The sequence below is a fragment of the Taudactylus pleione genome, unplaced genomic scaffold (assembly GCF_031769625.1).
Source record: "Taudactylus pleione unplaced genomic scaffold, aTauple2 ptg000954l, whole genome shotgun sequence".
NCBI lineage: Eukaryota > Metazoa > Chordata > Amphibia > Anura > Myobatrachidae > Taudactylus > Taudactylus pleione.
In genome coordinates, this window is record NW_028285355.1 from 703763 (window position 1) to 729935 (window position 26173).

Here is a 26173-nt window from a genome sequence, read left to right on the forward strand (position 1 = left end):
TGCTCTATTAAGAAAAGTGAAGTGTTAAGAGCAGCCGCTGGCCGCGTATAAAGCATAAAAATGGGGGGGGGGGGGGTTATTGGCTTTTATGTTCGATTTTTTCAATATCAAAACCAAGAAAATAAGGTAGTTTGATTCTATAATTGCTTTGTTTCTCTTTTATGGCTGTATATCTTTTTTTTTTTCTTTTTGTATTTACCTGTTATCTACCTTTTAATAAATAGATTTTAAAAAAATACATATATTGTATAAATAAAAAAAAAAGATAGCACACAGTACTGACAATATCCATTTACTGCTCACAGCCATTACAAGATTTTTCCACGTTCTCTATTTATTATTTATATTTCTGAAAATAGCGGAGAAGTGACTACAATAGACTGCAAGTAATGAAATACCACCCACTGATGCTAAATCCCGTGATACACTCATGTGTCCGTGTGTCCTTCTGTTCCTGTCTGTGGAGCCCCTGCCTGCACCTGTTCCAGACACCCTCCTGGTATCCAGCCTTTGCCCTGTGCGTAGGTAGCAGATAACCGGTCTGTCTCGGTTACACGCTCCATCCGCCGGATCACACTCCACACACTGAGAGGACGCGTTGGGACTAATCTCACCAGAAAACAGATCAGCATTAATGAGCACTAATTGGGGGAAACCTGTTTGCAGAATTATTTCATTAGCTCAGTAACTTCATCTCCCAAGTCTTCTCTCCAGAGGACGCCCCTGACGGAGAGAGATGATTCCACGTCTGCATCTCTGACTGTGGCCGGAGAGAGGACACGTGTATACAGATGTATTGTGTGTGCACGGTGTCCAGCAGTGTATGCAGTCAGGGCCAAATTACCAATGGGACTACAGCACCAGGCCTCCACATATAAATAGGCCCATCATCCTGACTGCATGACGATGACCAGTTGGCCAGCTTGCCATATATTAGTAACTAGCACTGGCTACCCGTCGTTGCCGAGTGATTATTCATTTTATTCAATGACAAGGAGACCGCACCCTGGGCGCTCCCCATCGCTACCCGGGTGTCTGCTCCTCTGTGCACGGTCTGATGTTCCCAGCAAAGTTTCCCAGGTTACGTTTCGGAAACAGAAGTCGCCCTGGAAATGCTGGGCTGGTAGATCCCACCGGCGGCGGTGTGCTCTGTGCCCAGAGCATCTCACCCCCCAAACAGCAGATGGGAAATCGGGAGCAGCGGTGGTCCCGGGGACTGGGCTCAGAGGGAAGAAAGGATGGCGCACACGGGTCGGGGCTGGAAAGATGCAGCCCCAGCAGTGGTCCGTAAACATCCAGTTGGAAGAGGCTGAAGGGGCACAGGCTCCTGTGGCGACTGTCAGCTGGAAGCCTTGCACACAAGTCTTAGCACCAAGTACGTCTCTGCATATTAGTTTTGGCACCAATAGTTAGTCTTATTCCTCTTGGCACCAGGTATGACCTTACATACTGTATTAAAAACTTGGTACCAGGTATGTCTCTGCATATCAGTCTTGTCACTAGGGGCCCTATTTATCAATATTATTTTTACTAAAATTTTTTTGACAAGTATCACAACTTTAGGGCTTTTGGAGAAATTTTCATGAAAAACCCTTTAAGCCCTGTAATTCACATATTTTTAGTAAGCAGATCTGCTCAGATTTAATAAAAATACAGGGGGAAGCCCTGTGATTGGCATTGTCCAGGCTTTCCCCTGTTCTCCCGACACCTGCTCTGCACAGGCGGAGCAGAGCCCGGAGCCGGCCCCAGTGATCAACTGTGTGGTCTAAATAGACCACAAGCTGATCACTTAAAAGAAAAAAAAAAGTTAAAAAGCAAATACAAGCACTTACCTGCATCCAGAGATCTGTGCCCCGTTGAGGTCCTTTAGGGCTCTGGTCAGCTTGTTTCCAGGCTCCTGTACTGTGACCCTGGTCAGGTGCTGCATAGAGCAGCTGCCCAGGGTCACAGTGCAGGAGCACGGAGACCAGCTGACTGGAGCACCAGAGGACCTCACAGGAGCACTGTTCACCAGGCAGGTAAGCAGGTATCGGGGAAGGGGGGATAGGTGAGCCAGCGACGCATGTGAAGACACTAGGTACAGAACTGCATTTCAGTCTTGTCACTAGGTACGGCACTGCATGTCAGTCGTGTCATGAGGTACGGCACTGCATGTCAGTCTTGCCACTAGGAACGGCACTGCATGTAATTCTGGTCATGAGGTACGGCACTGCACGTCAGTCTTGTCACGAGGTACGGCAGTGCATGTCAGTCTTGTCACGAGGTACGGCACTGCACGTCAGTATTGTCACGAGGTACGGCACTGCATGTCAGTCTTGTCACGAGGTACGGCACTGCATGTCAGTCTTATTACTAGGTACAGCACTGCATGTCAGTCTTGTCACTAGGTACGGCACTGCATTGCATGTCAGCCTTGTCACCAGTTACGGCACTGCATGTCAGTCTTGCCACTATGAATGGCACTGCATGTCATTCTGGTCACGAGGTACGGCACTGCACGTCAGTCTTGTCACGAGGTACGGCAGTGCATGTCAGTCTTGTCACTAGGAACGGCACTGCATGTAATTCTGGTCATGAGGTACGGCACTGCACGTCAGTCTTGTCACGAGGTACGGCAGTGCATGTCAGTCTTGTCACGAGGTACGGCACTGCACGTCAGTATTGTCACGAGGTACGGCACTGCATGTCAGTCTTGTCACGAGGTACGGCACTGCATGTCAGTCTTATTACTAGGTACAGCACTGCATGTCAGTCTTGTCACTAGGTACGGCACTGCATTGCATGTCAGCCTTGTCACCAGTTACGGCACTGCATGTCAGTCTTGCCACTATGAATGGCACTGCATGTCATTCTGGTCACGAGGTACGGCACTGCACGTCAGTCTTGTCACGAGGTACGGCAGTGCATGTCAGTCTTGTCACGAGGTACGGCACTGCACGTCAGTCTTGTCACGAGGTACGGCACTGCACGTCAGTCTTATTACTAGGTACAGCACTGCATGTCAGTCTTGTCACTAGGTACGGCACTGCATTGCATGTCAGCCTTGTCACCAGTAATGGCACTGCATGTCAGTCTTGCCACTAGGAACGGCACTGCATGTAATTCTGGTCATGAGGTACGGCACTGCACGTCAGTCTTGTCACGAGGTACGGCAGTGCATGTCAGTCTTGTCACGAGGTACGGCACTGCACGTCAGTCTTGTCATTAGGTATGGCACTGCATGTTAGTCTTGTCACCAGGTACAGCACTGCATGTCAGTCTTGTTACTAGGTACGGCACTGCATGTCAGTCTTGTCATTAGGTATGGCACTGCATGTTAGTCTTGTCACCAGTTACGGCACTGCATGTCAGTCTTATTACTAGGTATGGTACTGCACTTCAGTCTTGTCACCAGGTACGGCATTGCATGTCAGCCTTGTCACCAGTTACGGCACTGCAGGTCAGTCTTGTCACCAGTTACGGCACTGCATGTCAGTCTAATTACCAAGTACGGCACTGCAGGTCAGTCTTGTCACCAGTTACGGCACTGCATGTCAGTCTAATTACCAAGTACGGCACTGCAAGCCAGTCTTGTCACTAGGCAACCATAGCACCAAGAATTACACTGCATATATGTCTTGGCGCCAAGTTTGGCACTGCACTGTAGGCACTTAGCATGGCTGTGGCTTTGTACCAGGCATAGCACTGGATATTAGTCTTGGCACCAAGTATAGCTCTGAACTATAGACAATACTTACATATGGCAATGACTGGGCACATTTGTTCTGGCATCAGGTAAAGCACTGCATATTAGTCTTGGCACCAGGTCTGGCTGTGACACACTTTGATGTGTTCAGCAGATAACACACACACACACACACACTATTAAAGAAACAAGACATTAAACACAAAATATCTTTTATTTGTCACTGAAGGCTACACAGGGTCACGTCTTTTGTTCTAGAATGTTATCTACATCCGCACCTATATACAGCGTTATCCTATTTACACATTCAGGAATACAGCATTACAAACACAGGGCATCAAGAACTCAAATTCTCAAATGTTCTTCCAGAAAAATAAAAAAACGGAACTGACGGGAATCAGCAGAGCAGTATCAGCGCAGACAGCGATACCATGGGGAAGGGAAATGACGTACACCGGATTCAGCAATGAAGGAGACAGTAAGAACCCCGGCAGGATTTCCCGTTGGTACATCTAGTGCAATGTTTGCCCCTGAGCTGAGTTTTACCGTAACACTTTCACAATGTGAATGGTTTAATTAACAGCATAAAACAGTAGCGCCCAATCAAACGTCAGCTCTGATTGGACTGAGGAAAGAGACTAGCAACAGGTGAGATCTGATTGGTCGCTATGGATGACGTCCTTTTTGCAGCCTGTAACAGGTTGAATTCAGCCTAAAAGACTTGAATTCATACTGAAATATAAGCAACAGCCGAGAAGAGTTAGAGTACGGTTTCTCAACCTTCACTAACATCTAGCAAGTACCAAAACTGTCCAGTGGACCACAAGGCGAGAGACTTCTAGGGGTGGCCTAATGCCATGGGTCCACTTTTTCTACAGGAGTCTCCATTTTGACGGTAAAGGAAACACATCCGTACGGATTGCAAAGCTTTGCTCCAACACCCGCCCTTAGATCAGTTGCACCAGCAGCCAATATAGCAAAGAAAAGGTGTTTAGACTTATTCACAAATTCGGCGGTAGCAGATTCATTTTTATTTTCTGAAAAATCAAAAATGCCTTAATATTCACCTAATAATAATTACATCTGTATATTTATATATTTACATCAGGGTGGAATAAAAAACTGGTTTAGAAAGTGCCAGTGGTTATAAACAACTGCAATTTTCTCTACAATGAAGTCGGTACAAGAAAAGTGACGTAAATAACGGTTGCATCAAAGTAAAATGTGTACGATGAATTAGCCGCCTATGTTAAGGCGGGAATGATGCCATGTTTGTGAATAAGCTTTATTGCGTTTCACATGGGTGTTTTGCGGGGGCCCTGTTATAGATGCGCCATACGACATAAATCCCAGCACGCGCTATAAGTCACTCTTCCACTGAAGCAGACATGAAACCTCTCTGTTGGGTCGCACAAAGGGGGAGATGGACCAAGACTTGGAGAGACAAAGTGGAGAGAGATTAAAGTACCAACCATTCAGCTCCTGTCATTTTTCAAGCACAGCCTGTAAGATGGCAATTAGGAGCTGATTGTCTGGTGCGAAATCTCACTCCACTTTAGCTCCATCCAAGGCTTAGTACATCTCCTCCAAAATGACACATTTTCATTCAGCAAAAAATAAACTATACGAGTTCTCCACAAACTGCAAGGAAAAAACACAACAACCCGGTATTCACCACCATCTGCCTCGTTAAGGCAAGATTCATTAGTACAGGCTCATTTGCAGCGGTATATTAAGGATGCAAGTTCTAAAGCCGGATCCATCATCTCGACATTCCCCATCCAAATCAGTTATGGAAAATAAACTCTGCAATAATGGACGGAGAAGCTGCTTTATACACGATTAAGAGGGATCATGACACGTATTACAGATGCCTTAGACAATCTGTGTTATGGAAATACTCAGTGGGGGGCTTCTGAAGCGTTTAGTGAGGTGTAACGAGAGGTTTTGCAATCCTCACCCTCTACAGGGAAAGGTGGCAACCACTGATGAAATAAAAATCAGATGTAGCGTTGGTCCCACAGGCCTGTGACAACCGGCCAAGATGTAGCGTGGATTCACATATATTATCGCTATGTTTTATACTGAGGATTTCAGCCTATGGAACTAGAAGTCCCAGCATGTTCTACCTGGAATATGCTGGGAGGGCATTCTCGTGCTTGTAGTTCCACTATTGTTGGAAAGACACAGATTGCCCAATTCTGCTGCAGATAAAAACCCTTTATGGTATTTAATTAAATGTGGTAACGGCTCAACAATCTGACCATTGTACTTGATTAAGATTTATCCAAATGTATCAAGAATCTATATAAAAGGTCAAGAACAATCATATAATGTTTACATTACTTCTTAGAGAGAACATTATCTTTGCGCTATTTCAGAACCAGCTAGTCATTTCTTTAAAGGTGGGTACACATTAGGACGACCGGCAATCGTGCAGAGGGTTGGCCGTTTTCCCTTTGCCACGGACCGTCAGATTGCCGGTACACACTAGACGATTTAATGAACGACGGAACAATACCTAGTTTCATCTTGCACTGCCGCACACACGATATCATTTGATTGACGGTTCAGCACAGTCAAACGAATATGTTGCCCACGGGCGCATGCAATTGTGCGTGCACACTAGACGGTTTGTCGTTCCAATACGGCAAATCGTCCCGATATCATTCTAGCGTGTACCCACCTTACGCTTTGAACAACACAAGTAGAGAATCTTATCTGGTAATAAAAACAAATATTTTTTTCTAAATTACCACAGAAGGCAGCAGAAATCAGGACGTTACAGAATAATAAGTGTTTTTTCTGTAGTTCCTGCTCTTGTAGACACTGAGGGCCTGATTCAGACGCGCTCGCAAGCGTTTCGATGTTGGGCCAGTGCGCATGTGCACGACGGACCCGGCTCCGTCGTGCGCATGTGCGAGACCCGGATAGCGACGGGCAAGCCGTCGCTATGAGTCTCGCTACAAAGGGGACGTGCTGTCGATGGTGACAGCATGCCCCCTTTGGTGGGCGTGGCTGCCCAGACGGAGGCGTTCCCATGGGAACACCTACCGTCTGGGGCCGGCCCCACTGACATCACAAGTGATGTCAGTGGGAGTGCTCTCGGCTCTGATAGAGCCAAAAACACTCCACGGCTTGCGGCAGACGAGACCCTATCACAAGGTCACCCACTTCTATGTGAGCGGCCAGGAGGCTGCTCTAAAAATAGAGAAGGACGGCCCTGATACAGAGCGAGCGCTCTGAGAGAACGTCCGGCTCTGAATCAGGCCCCGAGTTCGGCTTATCCGTCCTATTGTCTGTATAAAGAGCATAGGGAGGAACAGCACTTACTAGTAATAAATAGACTAAGCAGAAGACTGATTTGAAATAAAGCAGATATAACACTCAGCAGCCAACCAGATATTAGCTTTGATTGGTCGAGTCACAAGTGGGCGCCAGACTATAGGAGGAAACCCTCTGATTGGACAGTTTAGACATATTCGCACAGTAATATTAAATAAGCCTTTTAGTCAGTGGTAAACGGATGATGGGCAATTAATTCGTATAAACAGTAATAAGTGCCTCCAGAACTGTGGGGGAAAATGCCAGTTGTGCCACGTTAAACCTGCCCTCTTACTAGTAATATACAGCTCCTTCTTTACGATACCAGCTTAACACAGGTACCAAATATGGTGCAATAACCAGGGTGGTGGTATAAAGAGGGTGACAATGGGATTAATACATGTTAACACGCTTTTACGCATAGAATATACCCTGTGCCACGTAAACACAGTGGTATAAAGCGGGTTATACAAGGGGGGGGTGAATTGTTGGAGGATAGAGTTAAACAATCACCGCGGTGTGTGCATATCAATCAGTCTCCATGTTTTTAATAGAAGAAATTCTTCCGAACAACAAAGACATAAAGAGAGATAGGAAACACAGGGGACTGAAAATGAACTGCACGTGCGTAAAATGAATGGATGGCGTGATTTATTGCCTAGACATGCACGCTAATAAAACCGGGTTCAGATAACACATGTGATGCATGACAATCCGTGCACAATCTTTGCTCCATTAAAAGCACAAATTTGAAAATTGCAGCCCCCCCCTTCCCCCATCCTGTAGTAATCTCCTCCACACGACATCACCCGGCACCTCTGTAATATCTCCGCGCCCAGCCGATCCCTCCGTACCTCGCACCTGTATACTCAGCGCAGCAGGTTCAAATCAGCACTAAGCGCCAGCACATGTGAGCGGGCGAGGAGGAGACTTTTATATGACAAGTGCTCTTCTGGGGGTTGGTTGTAAAATAAATTTCTGTTCTCAGACATGAGCCCCCCTCCCCCTAAATCTTATTACATGCATATGGGTAATCCACATTCAACCATTTGTTTTTTTTTTAAAGCCTAAATAAAAGCAGCAGGAACTCAATTATTGTATCTAGAGTGGGATATTCAAAGTTAGAAGATAAAAATAAGCAAAAAAAAAAATTCCCTATCTGGAAACTGCATTTACAATAAATTTTGGGACGTTATAATTGTATTTATGGTCTTGGCTGTTCTTGATTTGTCAGATTTATCCGCCTTCTCAAAGACATTTCCTAGCCGGACGCCTCTCCGATCCGTGTGCACTTATTACTGTGAAGATTAAATGCCTCCGTCATGTCTGGATGTGCTCATTTCTAGACTACAACCAGCCTCCAAAGCCCCATTGAAAACACATCTTCCTACACTATACAGTTGTGGCTATGACAAGCTGTTATAGAACTACTGGCACCAGCATGCCCGTGCCCGAAATTGCTCACTGGTTACACGCCTCAAGAATTGGGCAAACTATCACGTAGAAGATCATAGGTGCCCACAGCTAACCTGTTAAAGGGGTTACCGCCGGCAAAGTCACCGGTGACGGTAAGATTTGTTTGCACGGGCAAGCCTCTTGAACAAGCAGTGCGGTGATAATTGTACTTCTGCGATAGCCGTCTCAGGATGGCCATAGCCAACCGAAAGCAATAAAATAAAAATTTGCTGACTTCCTTGAATTCATTCAGGTTCACAATGTTTTTAGAATTTTTTATAATAATTGCTTTCTATTTTTAAACTTTTTTTTTTTTGGGGGGGGGGGTTGCTTTTCAGTCCCACTGCACATGAGGGAGCCGGCAATGGAATATTTTGTAAAAAAAAAAAAAAAAAAAAAAATCACTTATTCATTTTCAATTTAACTTTCCAAAAAATAATTAATAAATCAGCACCGGTAGGGTGCTTAGCTGTTGGATGGCTGGTAGGGGGTTTAGTTGTTGCCCATATGAAGACGTTCGTCCATGCTTCTAAATGCATCCAGTTTTATTCAGAAGGTGGGATGTAAGCTGGCTTCCCGGCCACCGTGGATAAAGACAACCAATGACCGCTGGAACTTTCGGAGATTAAACGTTGGAGACAAAAAACAAAAAAGTTTCTAGTTTGTTTTTCTTTTTTAGACAGAGGTTTAGGAGTTGTAGTTATCCATGTGTAGGGCCCAGTAGGCAACTGTATACAGTACATAAGCCCATGTACAAACATTGACTGCTTAAACTAGTACACCAAATTAGGAAGCGTGCCAACCCAGGGCCGAATCTCCAGATTGGATAGATTGTCCGCTGCCTTTGGCCAGATTACACTAAACAGTCTACAGTTTTGTCATATTATGCGGCACTGCTACATGACGCCGTGTAAAGGTATAGGCACAGTAAGGCATCTTTGTAACGCGAGGAGCAATCGATCATTATTGCAAATCCATTAAAGCGCAGCGTAACAGTTCCGTGCTCCGCAATCCTTTCTTCAGAGGTTTTGCAGCATCCAATTCTGTCTTACCCCCCATTAAGTCATGGGTCACTATCTTGCAGAATTGTGCCTATCTTCTAAAAAAAAAACCCAGCCCAAGAGAGCAAATGTTAAGCAGCCCGCCTCGTACAGTAGAATCGTAGGTCTTGGTTTCAATTAAACTTTGACTGAAAGGATCCAGACAGCTGTGTACAGGGTGCGTGGTGCTTTGTGTAATACATAAAATCAGATTCTAAAATTTCATGTTAAGTGCGCGGACTTTGCATAATGAATAGGCCTGCCATCTATCATTGTGACATGTACAAGTCACGGCTCAAAGGGTACTTTATTAGTTTTCTCCTCACAATTTAGATTTATGCTCATTATAGCATGTATAATGCACCATGGAGGATTACACTTTCCCCAATACATTTGGATAAAGAAATAAAGTTCCAAATGACCGCCTGGAACTCACTTGAAGCAGACCATCAGGGCCGTAACTAGGGTAGTGTGACCAGTGCCATGGCACAGGGCACCGCAGGGCAGGGGGCGCTGTTTGGGCCTGTCCATTTTCCTGTTTATTATCACTCTCACTTGTAGCATCCTCTTCTTTTATCCCCAGCATCGCCTGACCTCCCATATCTCGTCCCTGGCCCTTCCCCATGAGGCCATGGGCCCTTTTTCAGGAGCACGGTCTTATGTCCCTATTTAAAAAAATGGGAGGGGTGGGGGGGCACCAATGCTCTCTCTGGGCACAGGGAACCAGAAAGTCTAGTTACGGCTCTGCAGACCATATTCATACGGCGAATGGCCGAAGTCTTTCGATGGCGATTTAACTCTGCACAAACCTACCGCTATGCCCAATAACAAGCAGTCGTGGACCTGCGGCCCACATATCGCGGAGGCAGCCGCCATGTTCCGATTGTATGATTATTCATGAGAGCACAGCCTATCACACCACCACAAGATCCAGAGTGAGGTCACTAGCTCCCAGTGAATTGATGGGTTGAATATTAGATTAGCCCATAAAAATGGTGGTCAGTGCAGATTGTAGGTGAGGATGTAGTTGGTCATACTCTCTGACTTTTCATACCTCCATTTTGGGAGATGGAAGGGGTTGTATCAAAATAAGGTTTTTTTTGTTTTGTTTGGGTGACATAATTAGCATAAATCAGTGGGCGGGGCAAACAATGTTTAAGGTTTACGGAGGTAGGTGTGGCTTGAAAGCGCAATTTGTATATTTGCGGCACATACCTGCCCACCTGCCCCCGAGGAAGTCTCATTGTAATTACTGTAATATCAGGGAGACCCTGAGAGTAGTCATGTATGTTTTAAGTGTGACTCCATATAGAGGCTGATATTGATTATGCATTAAGGTCTGTTTACTAAGCTTTGGATGGAGATAAAGTGGACGGAGATAAGGTACCAGCCAACCAGCTCCTAACTGTCATTTTTCAAACACAGCCTGTGACATGGCAGTTAGGAGCTGATTGGCTGGAACTTTATCTCCGTTCACTTTATCTCCATTTAAGGCTTAGTAAATAGACCCCTTAGGCTTTATACTTGGTAAATCCAATACCCTTTTGCTGTTTAGAATACAGATCAATATTCCTGTTCATTCACTAGGAACCACTTTAGTCACTGAGGGACTCTCTGCAGGCGGCCATTTTGTGAGCTGTATCAATATGGGTGCTCCACTGTGTGACAGACACACCGCTGTTATTATACAAGAATGACTTTTACATTACAGTCTAACCAGCCGGCCCAATTGCATTACATGCCACGTAGAGGTGGGTGAAATCGTGGAGAAAAGTTACTTGCATTGTGTTTGGTGGAAGAACAGCTTATGCTTTATTTGTATAGTCTCTGAAACAAGAGGGTAGGACTGGGGACGCTTGAAGCTAAATTTAAAAGGAAAACATGCGAAAGAAGAGGGCACAAAATGGCCGTCTCAGTCATGTCACTGGCATCTAGGGTGTGAAATGGTGGAATACATGGACGAATTTACCAAGCTATACATTTAGAATAAAGCAGCATGTCATAACATTATTAACACTTCATATAACCAAGAGAACCACTATAAAACCTCTCTGTATAATTGGACATATTTTAGTATATTTCTACCAGTTTTTTTTCGAGCGGATGTAGTCGAAATGCCATCCGCCGGCTTCCCGGCAGTGAAATCCCAGCATGGGACTAATGATAGGCATCTAAATACTGACGCCTATCATAAGCCCCACGCCGAAATCCTGACGGTCAGCATACCGAACATAGGTAAGCCGGCGTTGGTAGCTGATAGCCGTGGGGGGAGGGTTAGGTTTAGGGACTTCCGGGGGGACAGGGTTAGGCACCTCCTCGGGAGGGTTAGACTAGGGGAAGGAGGGGTTAGCGTCAGGCACCACCGGGGGGAGGTTAGGCTTAGGCACCCTCCAGGAGGGTTAGGTTTAGGTTTGGGGGGAGGTTAGGGTTAGGCACAAGGGGGGGAGGTTAGGGTTAGGCACCCCTAAGGGAGGGTTAGGGGGGAGAGGGGAGGGTTAGGGGTCTTACTTATCTCAGTCGGGATCTACATGTGCCGGCCTTCCGGCGACGGTATTTCATCCGCCGGGCTTAGGTCCGGCGGTCATTCATACCGATTCCTTTTCGAGGACAGCTAAAGGATATTAAAAAAAAATAAAAACTATCCAGGTTTATTTACAACGACTGTATAAATCTAATGTATAGTATCACAGAAGATCTAATGATGACTTAAGCCACATCCTTTCCCCATAAGTCTGAGTCTTTTTTAGGTTTTAATACTAAAAAAAATACTATATGGTGCACTACAGCCCATTTAGTAATTAGAGAATACCCACAGCAGTAATTACTACAGACAGCTAAGAAATCCCTTTAAAATAAATAGTTTAACCGTTCTTGCAGGAATAAGAGGTTTGGGATAGTTTACATCCAATGTAATGAGATTCAGGCTTGGCTTAACCATGGCCTAGTCAAAAAATAGGCTTGGACACTGCAGCGTTCAAACTGTGGTGGAACTACAAGTCACAGCAAGCTAAAATAGAACAGTACTTATGGTTCCTCAGCATGTGTAAAACTGCAGGTTGCAGCCCTGGGGCAGAACCGTGTGTTTCATTTGTAGTGGGGGCGTCTTACTCGCGGCCCCCAGTTCTGCTCTTTGCCAACACGACAGCTGAAAGCTGGGCACTGGAATTTTCCGTGTTCACCAAATTTTACTAATTATTTTTAAGAATCGTTTAACATAATTTACCGTTGAACTGTGGTTATTCCAAGACTCCAAACCGTGAAATGTACAGAGGGCCTGATTCAGACGCGCTCGCAAGCGGGTCGATGGCCTGGCAGTGCGCACAAACGGCGTGCGCGAGCCCCGTAGCGAGTGAATTTTCACTTGCAGCGGGACTCACTACAAGACGGGGCGGCTGTCGATTGTGATTGACAGCTCGCCCCGTTTTGTAGGCGTGCAGAGGGGGTGGCTGGAAAAACGTAGGCGTTCCTGAAGGAATGCCTGCCGTTTGTGGGCGGCCCTACTGACATCAGCAGTGATGTCAGTAGTGAACTTCCTGCTCTATTAGAGCAGGAAGTAAACTGGGGCTTGCGGTGGACGAGACCGTACCACAAGGGTCTCTTTGCAAAGCCCGATGGTCGCGATTATCGCGACCATCGCCAGGCCGCCCGCTAAAGCTGTGGGTAGTCACCCACAGCTTAGCGAGCGGCCTGAAGGCCGGTGAAAAAAAGAAAACGTCCCGCCCTGATTCAGAGCGAGCGTTCGCAAATAGCGAGCACCTCTGAATCAGGGCCAGTATACGCAGCATAGATAAGATAGCTGAGTAGTGCTATTAGCGCAGATTTCTACTTACTCTTTCTGATAACTTTAACCTAACGATTCAAACTCGCCCTCCTGCACCTTTTACTAAACGCATTTCTTCACATTTTGTACCTCCCTCCTGCGTTCTCACCAAGGTCTTTATACATTTGTATGTTATTACAGCTTGTGCAAAAATGACATACAGGAAAGTAAGTTAACGCTGTCTGAAGGCGGATGTCCAGTGGAATGACAGTAATGTCATGAAATGGAGTCTAGAACTGGGCCTGGGGAGAGCACTTCATTCATTTCTAACAATGGTGCAACGAAGCAAGTGACCTAATTTGGTATATCCACAAACTTGTAGCTACCGAGAGATGCACTATTAGGGCAGGCAGACATGCAGATTCAACACATTAACGGATGCAGCTTTATCAGCCCGCCTGTGGCTGAGCATCATGGGAAAGTTAGAAAGCGATAAGTTGCCCATCTCTTAGTAAAACAGAACTAAACTGATAGAACAAACATGGCTGCAACATATTGCAAAGTTGTGTAAAAATGAGAATAACAATCCGTTTATATATATATATATTTTTTTTTTTTTATATAAAAATCACTTTTCTCTTTATTTGTAAACACGTTCCTTTTTTCGTATCCATTTTCTGCAAAGCGATAAATTCTCAGACTGTTTTTTTTATTTTATTTTTTTTAACACTTAAAAGCAAAAATTACTCTCCATTCGTTTTTTTTTTCATTCATTTTTTTTCCTCATCGCTAACTTTTTAGCTTACAAAATAATGTCTCTAGATATTTTTTTTTTTTTTTTTTTAACAAAACACAGAATGACCAGCAAGGAATAACCGTTCCCCGCCTCTACCTACACAAAGCATTATTCCATGGAGAAGTTTTGCTGCAGTTACAGGCAGCCCAGACTCGCATGAAACCGAATCCAGCTGCTAATTCTGGGCCCACGTCAAACGCTTCGTATCCAACATCGACCTTAATAAATAAAAGGCAAGACTGTGCGTATCGTTCTGCGCCTTACAGTACCCTCCTCCTCCCCCTTCCTCAAACCTCACCTCTGTCATTCTAACAATAAAATGACTTGAAAAATAAGAAGTGACTGAGTAAACATCTTCCCCGCACACCCCTATTTACCGGATGCGGCAGTCAGGCTCGAGATATGTTGAACAGTAAATGGATAACTACTGTGTAGTGTAAGAAGTAACAACTGAGACATGGGGTATAAGATTCAGAACAACAGACGCTCTGGGGCAAATGTACAGCATATTAACAGACCACTAAAGAAATAAATAAATAAAAAAAAACATTTATCCTCCCCCTGGTGGCATAACTATAAGCTAGAAGGGGAACTAGACAACAGCGAAATCTTCTAAATTGTTCTGCGGAATATTCCCCACATTGGACTTTTGGCAGCGGAATCGCACACTTTATGCCAGAAGAAGTTGGCCTCAAGTGTCGCCCCCTCCCACCACAAATAAAATATATAAAAAATGGGTTAGGGCAATCTGGGCTACTAAGTTACACCTTAGTTTGCTTAATGGATGATCCAGCCTATGAGCCCCAAGACGTAATCACCAGAACTTGCACCTCTGCCTTGCTAGTTAAATACAACATTGCCTGGTCTCTTGGGGGTAGCACTGTATTCCTAACGGGGGGTTTCTCATAAAAGCCCTACACACGGACATTACGGAGGCAAGACGTGGGGAAGGAAAGAACATGTTAATTTGCTGCTTAGTGGTTCCTTAACAGTTAATAAGTTCTCTCAGTCAAGGTTCTAGGTCACGCTTCTAACATCCGTACCGCCTGTAGCAAGGGATTTGCCGCAGCTTCTAACACATAAATAATGAACGCTGAAGTAAAGACGCACAGTACAGAGGAAGAGTTGACATTACTGAACACCATTTATACAGATATGAAGTTGAGGAGTTTATATATTTATAAATTCCACAGGCTTATTATAAGAGCTTGCTTGCAGCCACTCATTATAAATCAATTCTGAAGCATCCTGGCCCCCATCTGTTGGTTGCCTAAAAACCCCCTTATTCCCACCCAAAAACATCAATGACTGTTAGCAAAAAAGACGTCCCTCAAGAAGGACACACTCTGTCAGTAGATGCAGTCAATGGTGGAATAACCCGATAGTCATCAGAATATAAACCAATCAAATCCTTAGGAAGCAGTGACATCACAGAGGTGACATCATGCCACCAGTTCCTAGTGATTACAACACCTGTATTCCCAAAGATGTCTGCCACTACTGTGTAAAGGCGATGAGTGCATTTTAACAAAGGACAAGAACACATAAAAAAAATAGACTTGAAAACAACAAAATGTAATAAAATCCATTTCATTGGTCACGTCAAGATCCTGGTCCCACTGGTACACCTGCGCCAGGAGCCCCAAAACACTATATGTGAGAATGGAGAAGGTTCTACAGTCCTCTAGGCACAAAATATGGTTACATTGGGTCCTATCGCCCATTTTGTGGTGCTGGGAATAAGCACATGGAAATCTTAGCCATCGTAAGGGGGAATACTATCAATTGCAGTTGAAATGTAACACAGGCAACACATCAGGACTGAGAATCCATCCTGCCACATACTGTATCATGAGACAAAAGGGAAATGATATGAAGAGTTTTGGTTAAAATCAAGGCAAAATTCAGTTCTGAAAGGTAGAGCGGAGTCGATTTTCTTCCCCTTCACAAAACGCGTTGATCCCTGCTCCGTTTAGGCTAAAGATGGTGCAAACTTTCCACAAACATCCTCATATTTGTGTGTTTTTTGTTTATTTTTCGCAATCCACACTAAGTACCTGTCGACGTAAAGTTTTGACACTTCTCACTTGAATTCCTCAGAAGGGAAAAAAACAACAAATTCCACTGTGGTCACACTACAGCGAAATACCTTCTGCTCATTTCGAAACGCGTGAAGGCCAAATTTATTTAAAAAATAAAAAGTTGCAATATTTACAGTACAGCCGCGTGACCATCGCTCTCTCTCTTTTTTTTTTTTTCAGGTCCATTTAAAGAAAAAAAAAAAGAAGAAGAAGAAAGGCTCGACTACAACACAGTTTAGGTGTGCGGCTACCATTGTAGCTGTCTTTGGCAAGAAGTCAACACATTAACCCTCTTTATGTCACCTTCTGCCCATTTCGCTCTGTCTCATAAAATGGATGTTGTTTGCGCTGTCTGAAAGTTCCGGGTACTGCTCTACGGAAATTACATAATATCCATCATATCCCTGAACCCGGACTGTGCTCAGTAATTGCTGTTTCTCTCCTTCTGTCCATGCCCGGAGGCCCTCCTCCCCATCCAAAAGTCTCTGCTGTTCTTTGAGCCATGCCTGAGAAATGGCCCTTTGCCTGGCCAGTTCTAAAACGCGGACCTTCTCCTCATCCAAGGTGCTCCCGTAACGAGTGTTCAGGCTCAGCGGGCCATACTGTAGCTGAACGTCTGTGTAGCGTCTAGTCCTTGTACCAAGTACTGTGTTAATCTGTGATACAGTTACATTGACCCCATTTTCCAAGGTTCGCCTGCCGCCGCTGAGCCCTAATATAGACAGGTCACTCTCTGGGGGCCCCTGCTTGACAAAGTAATGAGTGTCAACCCCGTCGACAGTGAAATGCAAGTTTTCTAAATAATGGGCGTTGTTCAAAATGGCAGCAATGCGCCTCCCGTCCTCATTAGCGACACTAATGATATCGGTGGTGACCCGACCATCTTTCATCGCAAACTTGACGCCTTTTCCAAAAATGGATCCCAAGGACGCAAACTTCTTGCTCTCTTTTTCCGGGCGACAGCCAGCAATAGGGGAGTTGTAGACGGGATCAAACCGTTCCAGGGTCACGAATGCTTTCAGCTGCTTCTGCACCTCACACTGCACTCCCAGGATCGACTGCAAGGGGAGAGAAAAACATGTTACTTTGTGATACACATCCACAAAATTCATATATTGTAATGGTGGCTGATCACCATTACAAGTAGAATAGTGCCATCGATAGTTATATTAGAACAATCACCTAGCAAAGCGAGCGAATTGGCAGAGAAACAAATTAAGTATTTTCTTTTTCTAATGATAATTACATTATATAACAAATAAATATCTTATTGCTTGCTGGAGGATTTTTTCGCTTAGTGAAGCTGTTACAAGATGGTGGCTGTGATCTCCACACTAAGGGCCTGATTCAGAGATAATGCTGGGTGGATGGTTGGCACTCAAAGCTATCAAGAAAAAAGCCAAAGTTTTACTGTTCAAGCATCACCACAGTTCTGTATTATTACATTAATCTTTATTTCTCTTTGCCAGTATCGCAGAGGCAATAATTTCTTGATAGACCGGGGGCAAGTGACTAGGCGATCTTAGTAAATAGACCCATAACTGAGAGCTATAAGAAGGGCTAGGCCAGGGGTTCCCAACCATGGTCCTCAAGGCACACTAACAGTCCAGGTTTTAGGGATAGCCATACGTGAGCACAAGTGACTTAATTAGTACCACAGTTATTTTGATTTAACAATCTGTGCACAATCATGGATATCACTAAAACCAGGACTGCTGCAGGGTTGTCTTAACAGCAGTGTGGGCCCCGGGAAAAGCAATACACTGGGGCCCCTACCCACCCATTCACGGGAAAAAAATGTACATGGTTAATAAAATGAAACCCTCCTGCATGCCCATCAGACCTCCCACACATGCAGAGAGACTCTGGGCCTGATTCAGAGCCGGACGCAATTAGCGCTCGCTCGTCCAGAAAATAGGGGTGGCTATTCCAATGAACCGTTCGCTCTTTGCGGTCTGTTCACGCCTCTAGGTCTGAACGAGCGAACAAAACTTGCGGTCGTTTTTTGAAAAAATATGCCCCCTGGCCGCTCGCATCCTACGTCATGTCCGCTATTTATTAGATTAATCGAGTACATCAACCAGCGTATGAACTGCTCGCTATTCTTGTGGTTGGTTTTTGCTACCACAATCTTGCGAGCAGTTCTGGCTATAAAATAACCCAGTGACGTGGTCAATGACGCTGCTGTTTTAATTATGCACACCCATAAAACGCCCATTTTGACCTTTAAGCACGCCTGCGTTCGGATCTCCACTCCCCGTTTTCAAACACCTTCCCCTGTTACCACCCACATACGCCTCTTTCTGTCACTCAAATTATCAGGCATTCGCTATTTTGCAAGTACATGAATTTCGACCGCACTGACTGGTTCGCGCATGTGTATAACGATCCGTACGCCTGCGCAGTTGGGCAAACATCGCTCGGAGCGAACGAGCGGCCGCTTACGAGCGGCTCTGAATCAGGCCCTCTGTCTGACTGGTCTGAAGCTGGCGGATGAAGTGAAACTGGGACTGAGGTGAGTACTCACGGCTGTAGGGGGGCAGTTGAGTGGGCCCCTACAAGCTTTGGCCCTTGGGTAACTGCCCAACAAGCCCAATGGAAGAGATGGCCCGGACTGTTAGTGTGCCTTGAGGACCGAGGTTGGGAATGACTGGGCTAGGCACTCTCTGGATACTGAATTGCATTAGAGCAGATTTAGGCCAGGTATTGTTGAACTACGATCAATAGTTCCACATTAGCCGATCTCTGATTATAACCACAATATATAAGTAAAACACAAAGTATACAAATAAGCTTTTACAGATCAGAAGAACTTGCCGTTTTGTTTGAGAAAACTTTTTTTTTTTTCCACCAAAGCAACTGAACAGTGACTTAATCGTGCATTTCCCCTTTATGCAACCAGAGCACAACTCAGTGGGTGGGCCGGCTGACGGGGGTCCTGCAATCTCTGCAGAAACACTCTGCTTCTCGTCCATTTTAGCTAGAAGTTTAAGATGAATGATCTGTAGTGTTTCCAGTCACAGAAGAGTCAAGTGGGGTGTCAAGTTATTAGACCTTGAAGAGCAGCAGAGAATGACTTTCGGTGGTTTGAAGAGAGCGGGTGGGGGGTGGGGGGGGGTCAAAGTTGACTCCTAAGATTTTTACCATCGGGCTACTTCAAAGCCACCAACTTTCCCAGTCTCTTGCAAAAAATCGTTTTGGAATTTTTGATTTATCTCCCCCCCCCCCCCAACTGCAAGAGAACAGATTGTAGTCTCTTTAAAACTTCGAAGCTCAGACAGGGCAACAGGCATGATATATATTAATATTAATACTTTTTTTTTTTTAGTAACTGGACTCTCATATGCATTTTAAAAGAAACCAGGGTCTAAGTGCAGCAGCCACTGCGGCTTTGAAATGTGCTCTCGCTACGCTGCCAAGATTTGAAGTTCCCTTTGACTAATGGGCGCCTTTAGACATACATAATTGATTGCATCGCAAATTAAGGAGTCATTTAGCTGTTGCCATTTGGAAGTGTAAAATCCATTATGTGCTGATATAAGAGCATGGTGTGAAATCTCACAGAGCGACGTGTTCTAACCGTGCACCTCCGAGACCACCGTATTGGAGCCTACAACGCTGTGAGCGGCAGAGGGCGAGTGCTACGCCTGTGCACATGGATTTATACAACGCGCAGAGCCCTGAACTTTCATAGTGAGTGTCCTTTGTCGGGGACTACAGAACTGTACCAAGTACCTCTGTGGTTACCTGGTCCCGGTACACATGAAAGAGGCAGCTCGCCCAAGCAATCCCGCCTGCTTTACTTAACAATTAAACCTCGTTAAAAGCCATCCGGTATTTACTGACAGACGCTGGAACTGGACATTTAATATGCGCAGATTTTAAAGGAAAAAAAAGAAAAAAGATGAATACTGACTTTCAGCCCCAGATTCATTAGTAATAATAATAATAATAATAATAATAGGTGTTTCATACAAAAAAAAAATCAGTTACTAAATTAATTAGGACTGACACATTTATGAGCATATGTGCATACTTCCCAACATGACCCTCTCCAGGAACGACACAATGCTCTGGTCCTGGACTTCCCTGGTAAGAGGCGGGGCTGCAGCGCAGTTCAAAATTCAAATAGGGGAGTCACACCAACTGTCATTTCACACACTGCCCAACATCACTGGCTGGGACTCACTGGCAGTTGGTGTGACTCCCCTATTTGAATATTGGACTGTACTGCAGCCCCAACTTACCAGGGAAGTCCAGGACCAGAGCATTGTGGACCTCCTGGAGAGGGTCATGTTGGGAGGTAGGTATATGAGGCTATCAGGTCACACCACAAGTTGACATGAAAACTTAAGTGCGATTGGAAAAAGCCTCGTTAAACAGACTAGGGCTGATGCTGTATCGGACACAAGCCGTAATTGCTCCAGGATTGCTTGCACGGCACTAAAGGCATACTGTCACCAGTATGCAGAGATGCGTGCATACAGTAGGGTGCGGTAGCCATGTTAGGATATAACTTTAAGGCCAGATTTTCAAGATGGCAGAGGGACGAGTGCAAGGGATGAGATTGTGTGATTTGCATAATCAGGCCCCGCCCTCCTCTGCATCCTTGTACAGTGGGGCAGGGCCTGATTGCACAATCTGCATCATCATGGATGCTCCCCAACCAATTCACAGGACAGCCCGCTCTCTCTGGCGCCCAGGAGGGCAGCCCGCTCTCTCTGGCGCCCAGGAGGGCAGACCGCTCTCTCTGGCGCCCAGGAGGGCAGACCGCTCTCTCTGGCGCCCAGGGGGGCAGACCGCTCTCTCTGGCGCCCAGGGGGGCAGACCGCTCTCTCTGGCGCCCAGGGGGGCAGACCGCTCTCTCTGGCGCCCAGGGGGGCAGACCGCTCTCTCTGGCGCCCAGGGGGGCAGACCGCTCTCTCTGGCGCCCAGGGGGGCAGACCGCTCTCTCTGGCGCCCAGGGGGGCAGACCGCTCTCTCTGGCACCCAGGGGGGCAGACCGCTCTCTCTGGCGCCCAGGAGGGCAGACCGCTCTCTCTGGCGCCCAGGAGGTCAGACCGCTCTCTCTGGCGCCCAGGAGGTCAGACCGCTCTCTCTGGCGCCCAGGAGGTCAGACCGCTCTCTCTGGCGCCCAGGAGGGCAGACCGCTCTCTCTGGCGCCCAGGGGGGCAGACCGCTCTCTCTGGCGCCCAGGGGGGCAGACCGCTCTCTCTGGCGCCCAGGAGGGCAGACCGCTCTCTCTGGCGCCCAGGAGGGCAGACCGCTCTCTCTGGCGCCCAGGAGGGCAGACCGCTCTCTCTGGCGCCCAGGAGGGCAGACCGCTCTCTCTGGCGCCCAGGAGGGCAGACCGCTCTCTCTGGCGCCCAGGAGGGCAGACCGCTCTCTCTGGCGCCCAGGAGGGCAGACCGCTCTCTCTGGCGCCCAGGAGGGCAGACCGCTCTCACTGGCATCCCAGTAGGACCTTCAGTTGAGCCCTACATATTTGTAGGGGAGTAGGCTAAGGTGAGTGGTGCTGAATGGGGAAAGGCCCTTTAACTGCGCATATGACGTGTTCTATATGAATTTCAGGCCCATGATTGACTTTATATGACTTTGTGCAATGCAGTAGCTGGTAGAGAGTGGTAAGGTGATGTTATTAATTGCAGGCTATGTGTTTGTACTCACCTCTTAGAGAGTACAGTAGTGTAATACACTGGATACAGCAGGGGTTTGTTAGTGATATTATGGGCGGAATTCAATTGATTTCGCGGCCCGCATCTCCCGTCTAAAGTGACAGGAGATCGCGGGCCGCTATTCAATTGTGCCAGAATTTCACGCTGATCGCGCCCATAGAGGTCAGGTTTAGCCGCGTAAAGCAGCTAAACCCGACCAAAGTGCTGGGCGCTATCGTGAAAAGTGATGTTTGGGCGCCCAAACATGTAACTTTTTGCACATTTCAGCCCTCATCCCCCAGGGGCTGCGAGCTGAAATGTAGCGCTTGGCAGCTGATCGCGCCCGACAGGAGCAAGAATAGAATAGCTCCATCGGGCGCGATAGGGGCAGGAGAGACTTGAATTCCGCCCTATGTAGCTACACAATTGAACACAATTTTTGAGAAAGTCCCAACGTTGTATTCAGCCCAAACCATCAGCTAAAATGGATCATTGTGGTCCTGAATAATACGGATGGAGCTAGAAAATAGCACTATAAATCTGTGAAAGTGACACAAGTTTAGCGCCTGCCGCATATTTTGTGATCACTGACAGTAATGACTACAAATCAGGTATCATGTGGCCGTGCGCTCGCTGTTCAGCACCACGTTGGCGTCACTTGCCAGTATACAGATTGCCACGCATTACCTTGCTGTTATCCCATTCCTGAGTCTTCATCTGAGTGTTGACCAGTTCGTATGACGGCTCCATGGCATCAAGGTCCGGCCTGGGGTAGCCAGGGATCACGTTGTGCAGCTGGAAGCCGAATGTGAGAAGCCAGCTGTTGACATCTGGAGAAGGGGAGAATGATTAGTACCTGCGTACACTGACACAGAAGATTCCTGTAGTCACTATTATCACAAAATAAACACCAAGTTGCTGCCTTTTCTGTTTTATAGGTCTGGAAATGTGATGTGGTCATAATCCTGGCACGCAGGATGCCGGCGATTAGAATACTTGCGACGAAATCCCGAAACCTGTCAGGATCCCGGTGCGGGCATTCCGAAGGTAAGTAGTGGGGTTAGGGTAAGGCACTAGGGGGAGGGTTAGGCTGTTGGGGGGGATTAAGTTTAGGTTGCGGGGAGGGAGGGATAGGGTAAGGCACTAGGGGGGAAGGGTTAGGGGCTGTTGGGATGGGGGGATCAAGTTTAGGCTTTGGGGAGGAAGGGTTAGGGTAAGGCACTAGGGGGGAGGGTTAGGCTGTTGGGATGGGGGGATAAACTTTAGGCTGCAGGGAGGGAGGGATAGGGTAAGGCACTAGGGGGGGAAGGTTAGGCTGTTGGGATGGGGGGATAAAGTTTAGGCTGCGGGGAGGGAGGGATAGGGTAAGGCACTAGGGGGAGGGTTAGGCTGTTGGGGGGGGATTAAGTTTAGGCTGCAGGGAGGGAGGGATAGTGTAAGGCACTAGGGGGGGAAGGTTAGGCTGTTGGGATGGGGGGATAAAGTTTAGGCTGCGGGGAGGGAGGGATAGGGTAAGGCACTAGGGGGAGGGTTAGGGTTAGGCTGTTGGGGGGGGATTAAGTTTAGGCTGCAGGGAGGGAGGGATAGGGTAAGGCACTAGGGGGGGAGGGTTAGAGTTAGGCTGTTGGGATGGGGGATAAAGTTTAGGCTGCGGGGAGGGAGGGTTAGGCTGTTGGGATGGGGGGATAAAGTTTAGGCTGCGGGGAGGGAAATATATGGTAAGGCACTGGCATAAAGTTGGTAACATAAAGGCCAATCCTATAAGCATGACCCGAGGGTCAAGTGTCAGCCTTATTGCTATTTTGGTCCAACACGTGGGTGTCCCAAGTGCGGCTTCACTGCGAGATCTGCTAGCACGGTCTAAAGAGGACGACGCACACAAACCAACTGCATCTGCTGCCATGCTCAATAATGATCCTAATCATTTGGACAGGACCGTTATCTGGCACTGCGAGCCTCTTGACACTGCATTCAGCTGCTACACTGTAGCATAAGGCCGGATTTAGACTACCGAGGCTACAGACACCACCAGCAATTACTGAGAATACACCTACGTATTGCAAGGAAAGAGTACAACAACAACAGCAGCTGCTGCAGACGCCAATGTGCACAGTATAAGAGATTCTCCGACTATTTTTTATTTTTTTTTTAAACACAAAAAAAATACATAATGATTATATCTCCTCCTTAATGCTAAGTTTAACAATAATCCTAAATGACGCAGAGTTTTAATGATGGTGTCCTTTTACCAAACTCTCTACAACAGGAACAATACGAGCCTGTACGTACATTTTAACGATACAATACAGCAAACTCAGAAGCAATTACCAGATGTACGGGGCCTTTAGAGGCGGCATCTGCCTGGCACAAGGATGGTTACACTCATTGCCAGGTCTGCACTCTCCTGTACAATCTCATCCATTACCTCTGCAATGATCTTTACGTTAATGATCAAACCACTTCATACTCTGCTTTTTAATAATGCCCTTGAAAAATAACGACTGAGGTCACGATCAAAATACCATGCTTAATTAACTGCCGACTTGTTAGTTTTAGAAGTTGCCCATTAGCGATGTTGGCAGAGCAGCAGAGGGGATGGCAACGTGCAGCCTGGCAACAGGAAAACAAAGCACTGGGTGGTTGTTATTTGCTTAATGGTCAGAAAATGGGTGGTGGTAAGAAATGGACAAAGAACTTGTTCATAAATTAGGGGGAGGAATAGCAGACACTGAGACTTATGCCGTTCCATAATAATAGAGACAGGACCTTTGTAACTTCGTTGAGTGATTTTGCCTTTTGTTTGATCAGTAATAGCTTTAATTACTGTGCCCACCAAGTGTCCCTTATGGTTTCCAACAATGGGCCGGATTCAATGAGAGGCGAAAAAGCCGCGATCGGCGAAAAAGTTTTGCCTGTTGCCGCTTTCCGCCTGTTTGCGTCTTATCTCCAAATTCAATTCCAGGTCCAATTCGCCTAAGCGGGAACTCGATGCTCTGAAACAGGCGGAAAAGTTTCTCCGATGAATGGCAGGCGGAAAAAAAAAAGGGCAAAGGGCCTGATTCAGAGCCGCTCGTAAGCGGCCGCTCGTTCGCTCCGAGCGATGTTTGCCCACCTGCGCATGCGTACGGATCGTAATACGCATGCGCAAACCAGTCAGTGCGGCCGAAAATCGTTTGTTCGCTAAATAGCGAATGCCTGCTAATATGAGTGACAGAAAGAGGCGTATGTGGGTGGTAACAGGGGAAGGTGCTTGAAAACGGGGAGTGGAGATCAGAACGCCGGCGTGCTTAAAGGTCAAAACGGGCGTTTTATGGGTGTGTATAATTAATACAGCAGCATCACTGACCACGTCACTGGGTTATTTTTTAGCCAGAACTGCTCGCAACATTGTGGTAGCAAAAACCAACCACAAGAATAGGGAGCAGTTCATACCCTGGTCGATGTACTCGATTAATCTAATAAATAGCGGACATGACGTAGGATGCGAGCGGCCAGGGGGCGTAGTTTTCCAAAAAACGACCGCAAGTTTGGTTCGCTCGTTCAGACATAGAACGGTTCATTTGAATAGCCACCCCTATTCTCTGGACGAGCGAGCGCTAATTGCGTCCGGCTCTGAATCAGGCCCAAAATCTCTATTTTGGGGTGCAAATGTGGGGAATTGATTCAGAACCTCTTGGACACACCCCAAAGGATAAATCCCAAAGGACAAATCGGCCAAAAAATAAAAAATGACCTTAGAACACCCTGAAAGAGACATGTCATTTTTGGGCCGAAAATGAAAAAAAAAAGAAAAAAAAAGTGAGTTTCTTGGGGGGCTGTAAGGATGGGCGAGGTGTTTTTGGGATTGCAGGTGCGTGCAGCAGGTGGATATTTCTAATTTTTTAAAAGTGCACTTTAGAGACACAAAAACATGCTAGCACCCATTTTCAAGTACCCCAAATTTGACAGGACTATTAGTATTTTTTATGAAAAATACTGTTTTATATCATTCTTAACCACTTTTATAAATTTGCGTCTAGAAAGCTTTTAACACAACTTAAGGACACAATGGGCAAAATTTACTAAGTGGCGGTTTCTATTCTATTCTAAACCCCGGGGGTTTGGTGATGGTTTTGCAGCAGTTTCTAAATGACAGCCCTGTTCTATTCTATTCTGAAATGTGTTTTGACTGTGGTTTGGTGACGGTTTTGCTTTCTGCAGATTTACTAAGGCCAAAACCGCTGCAAAACTGCCATCAAAACACATTTTAGAATAGAATAGAACAGGGCTGTCATTTAGAAACCGCTACAAAACCGCCACCAAACCCCCAAAGTATGTTTTTATTAGGGCTAATAGTACACATCTGTAATGATTTCCAGTGTCAGTGCATCTTATTTTG

The 26173-nt window shown here is 46.3% G+C and overlaps 1 protein-coding gene across 1 annotated transcript in view; it reads right to left on the minus strand.

Annotated features, from left to right (window-relative positions):
• Window positions 1-13928: 13928 nt before the first annotated feature.
• Window positions 13929-26173, minus strand: part of TENM4 (teneurin transmembrane protein 4) — a 677831-nt gene continuing 665586 nt past the window's right edge. Inside the window, 2 exon segments of the mRNA XM_088459938.1 lie at window positions 13929-17199; window positions 22483-22625. Of these exon segments, the coding sequence (XP_088316064.1) occupies window positions 16441-17199; window positions 22483-22625 (902 nt within the window). The 3' untranslated portion in view covers window positions 13929-16440.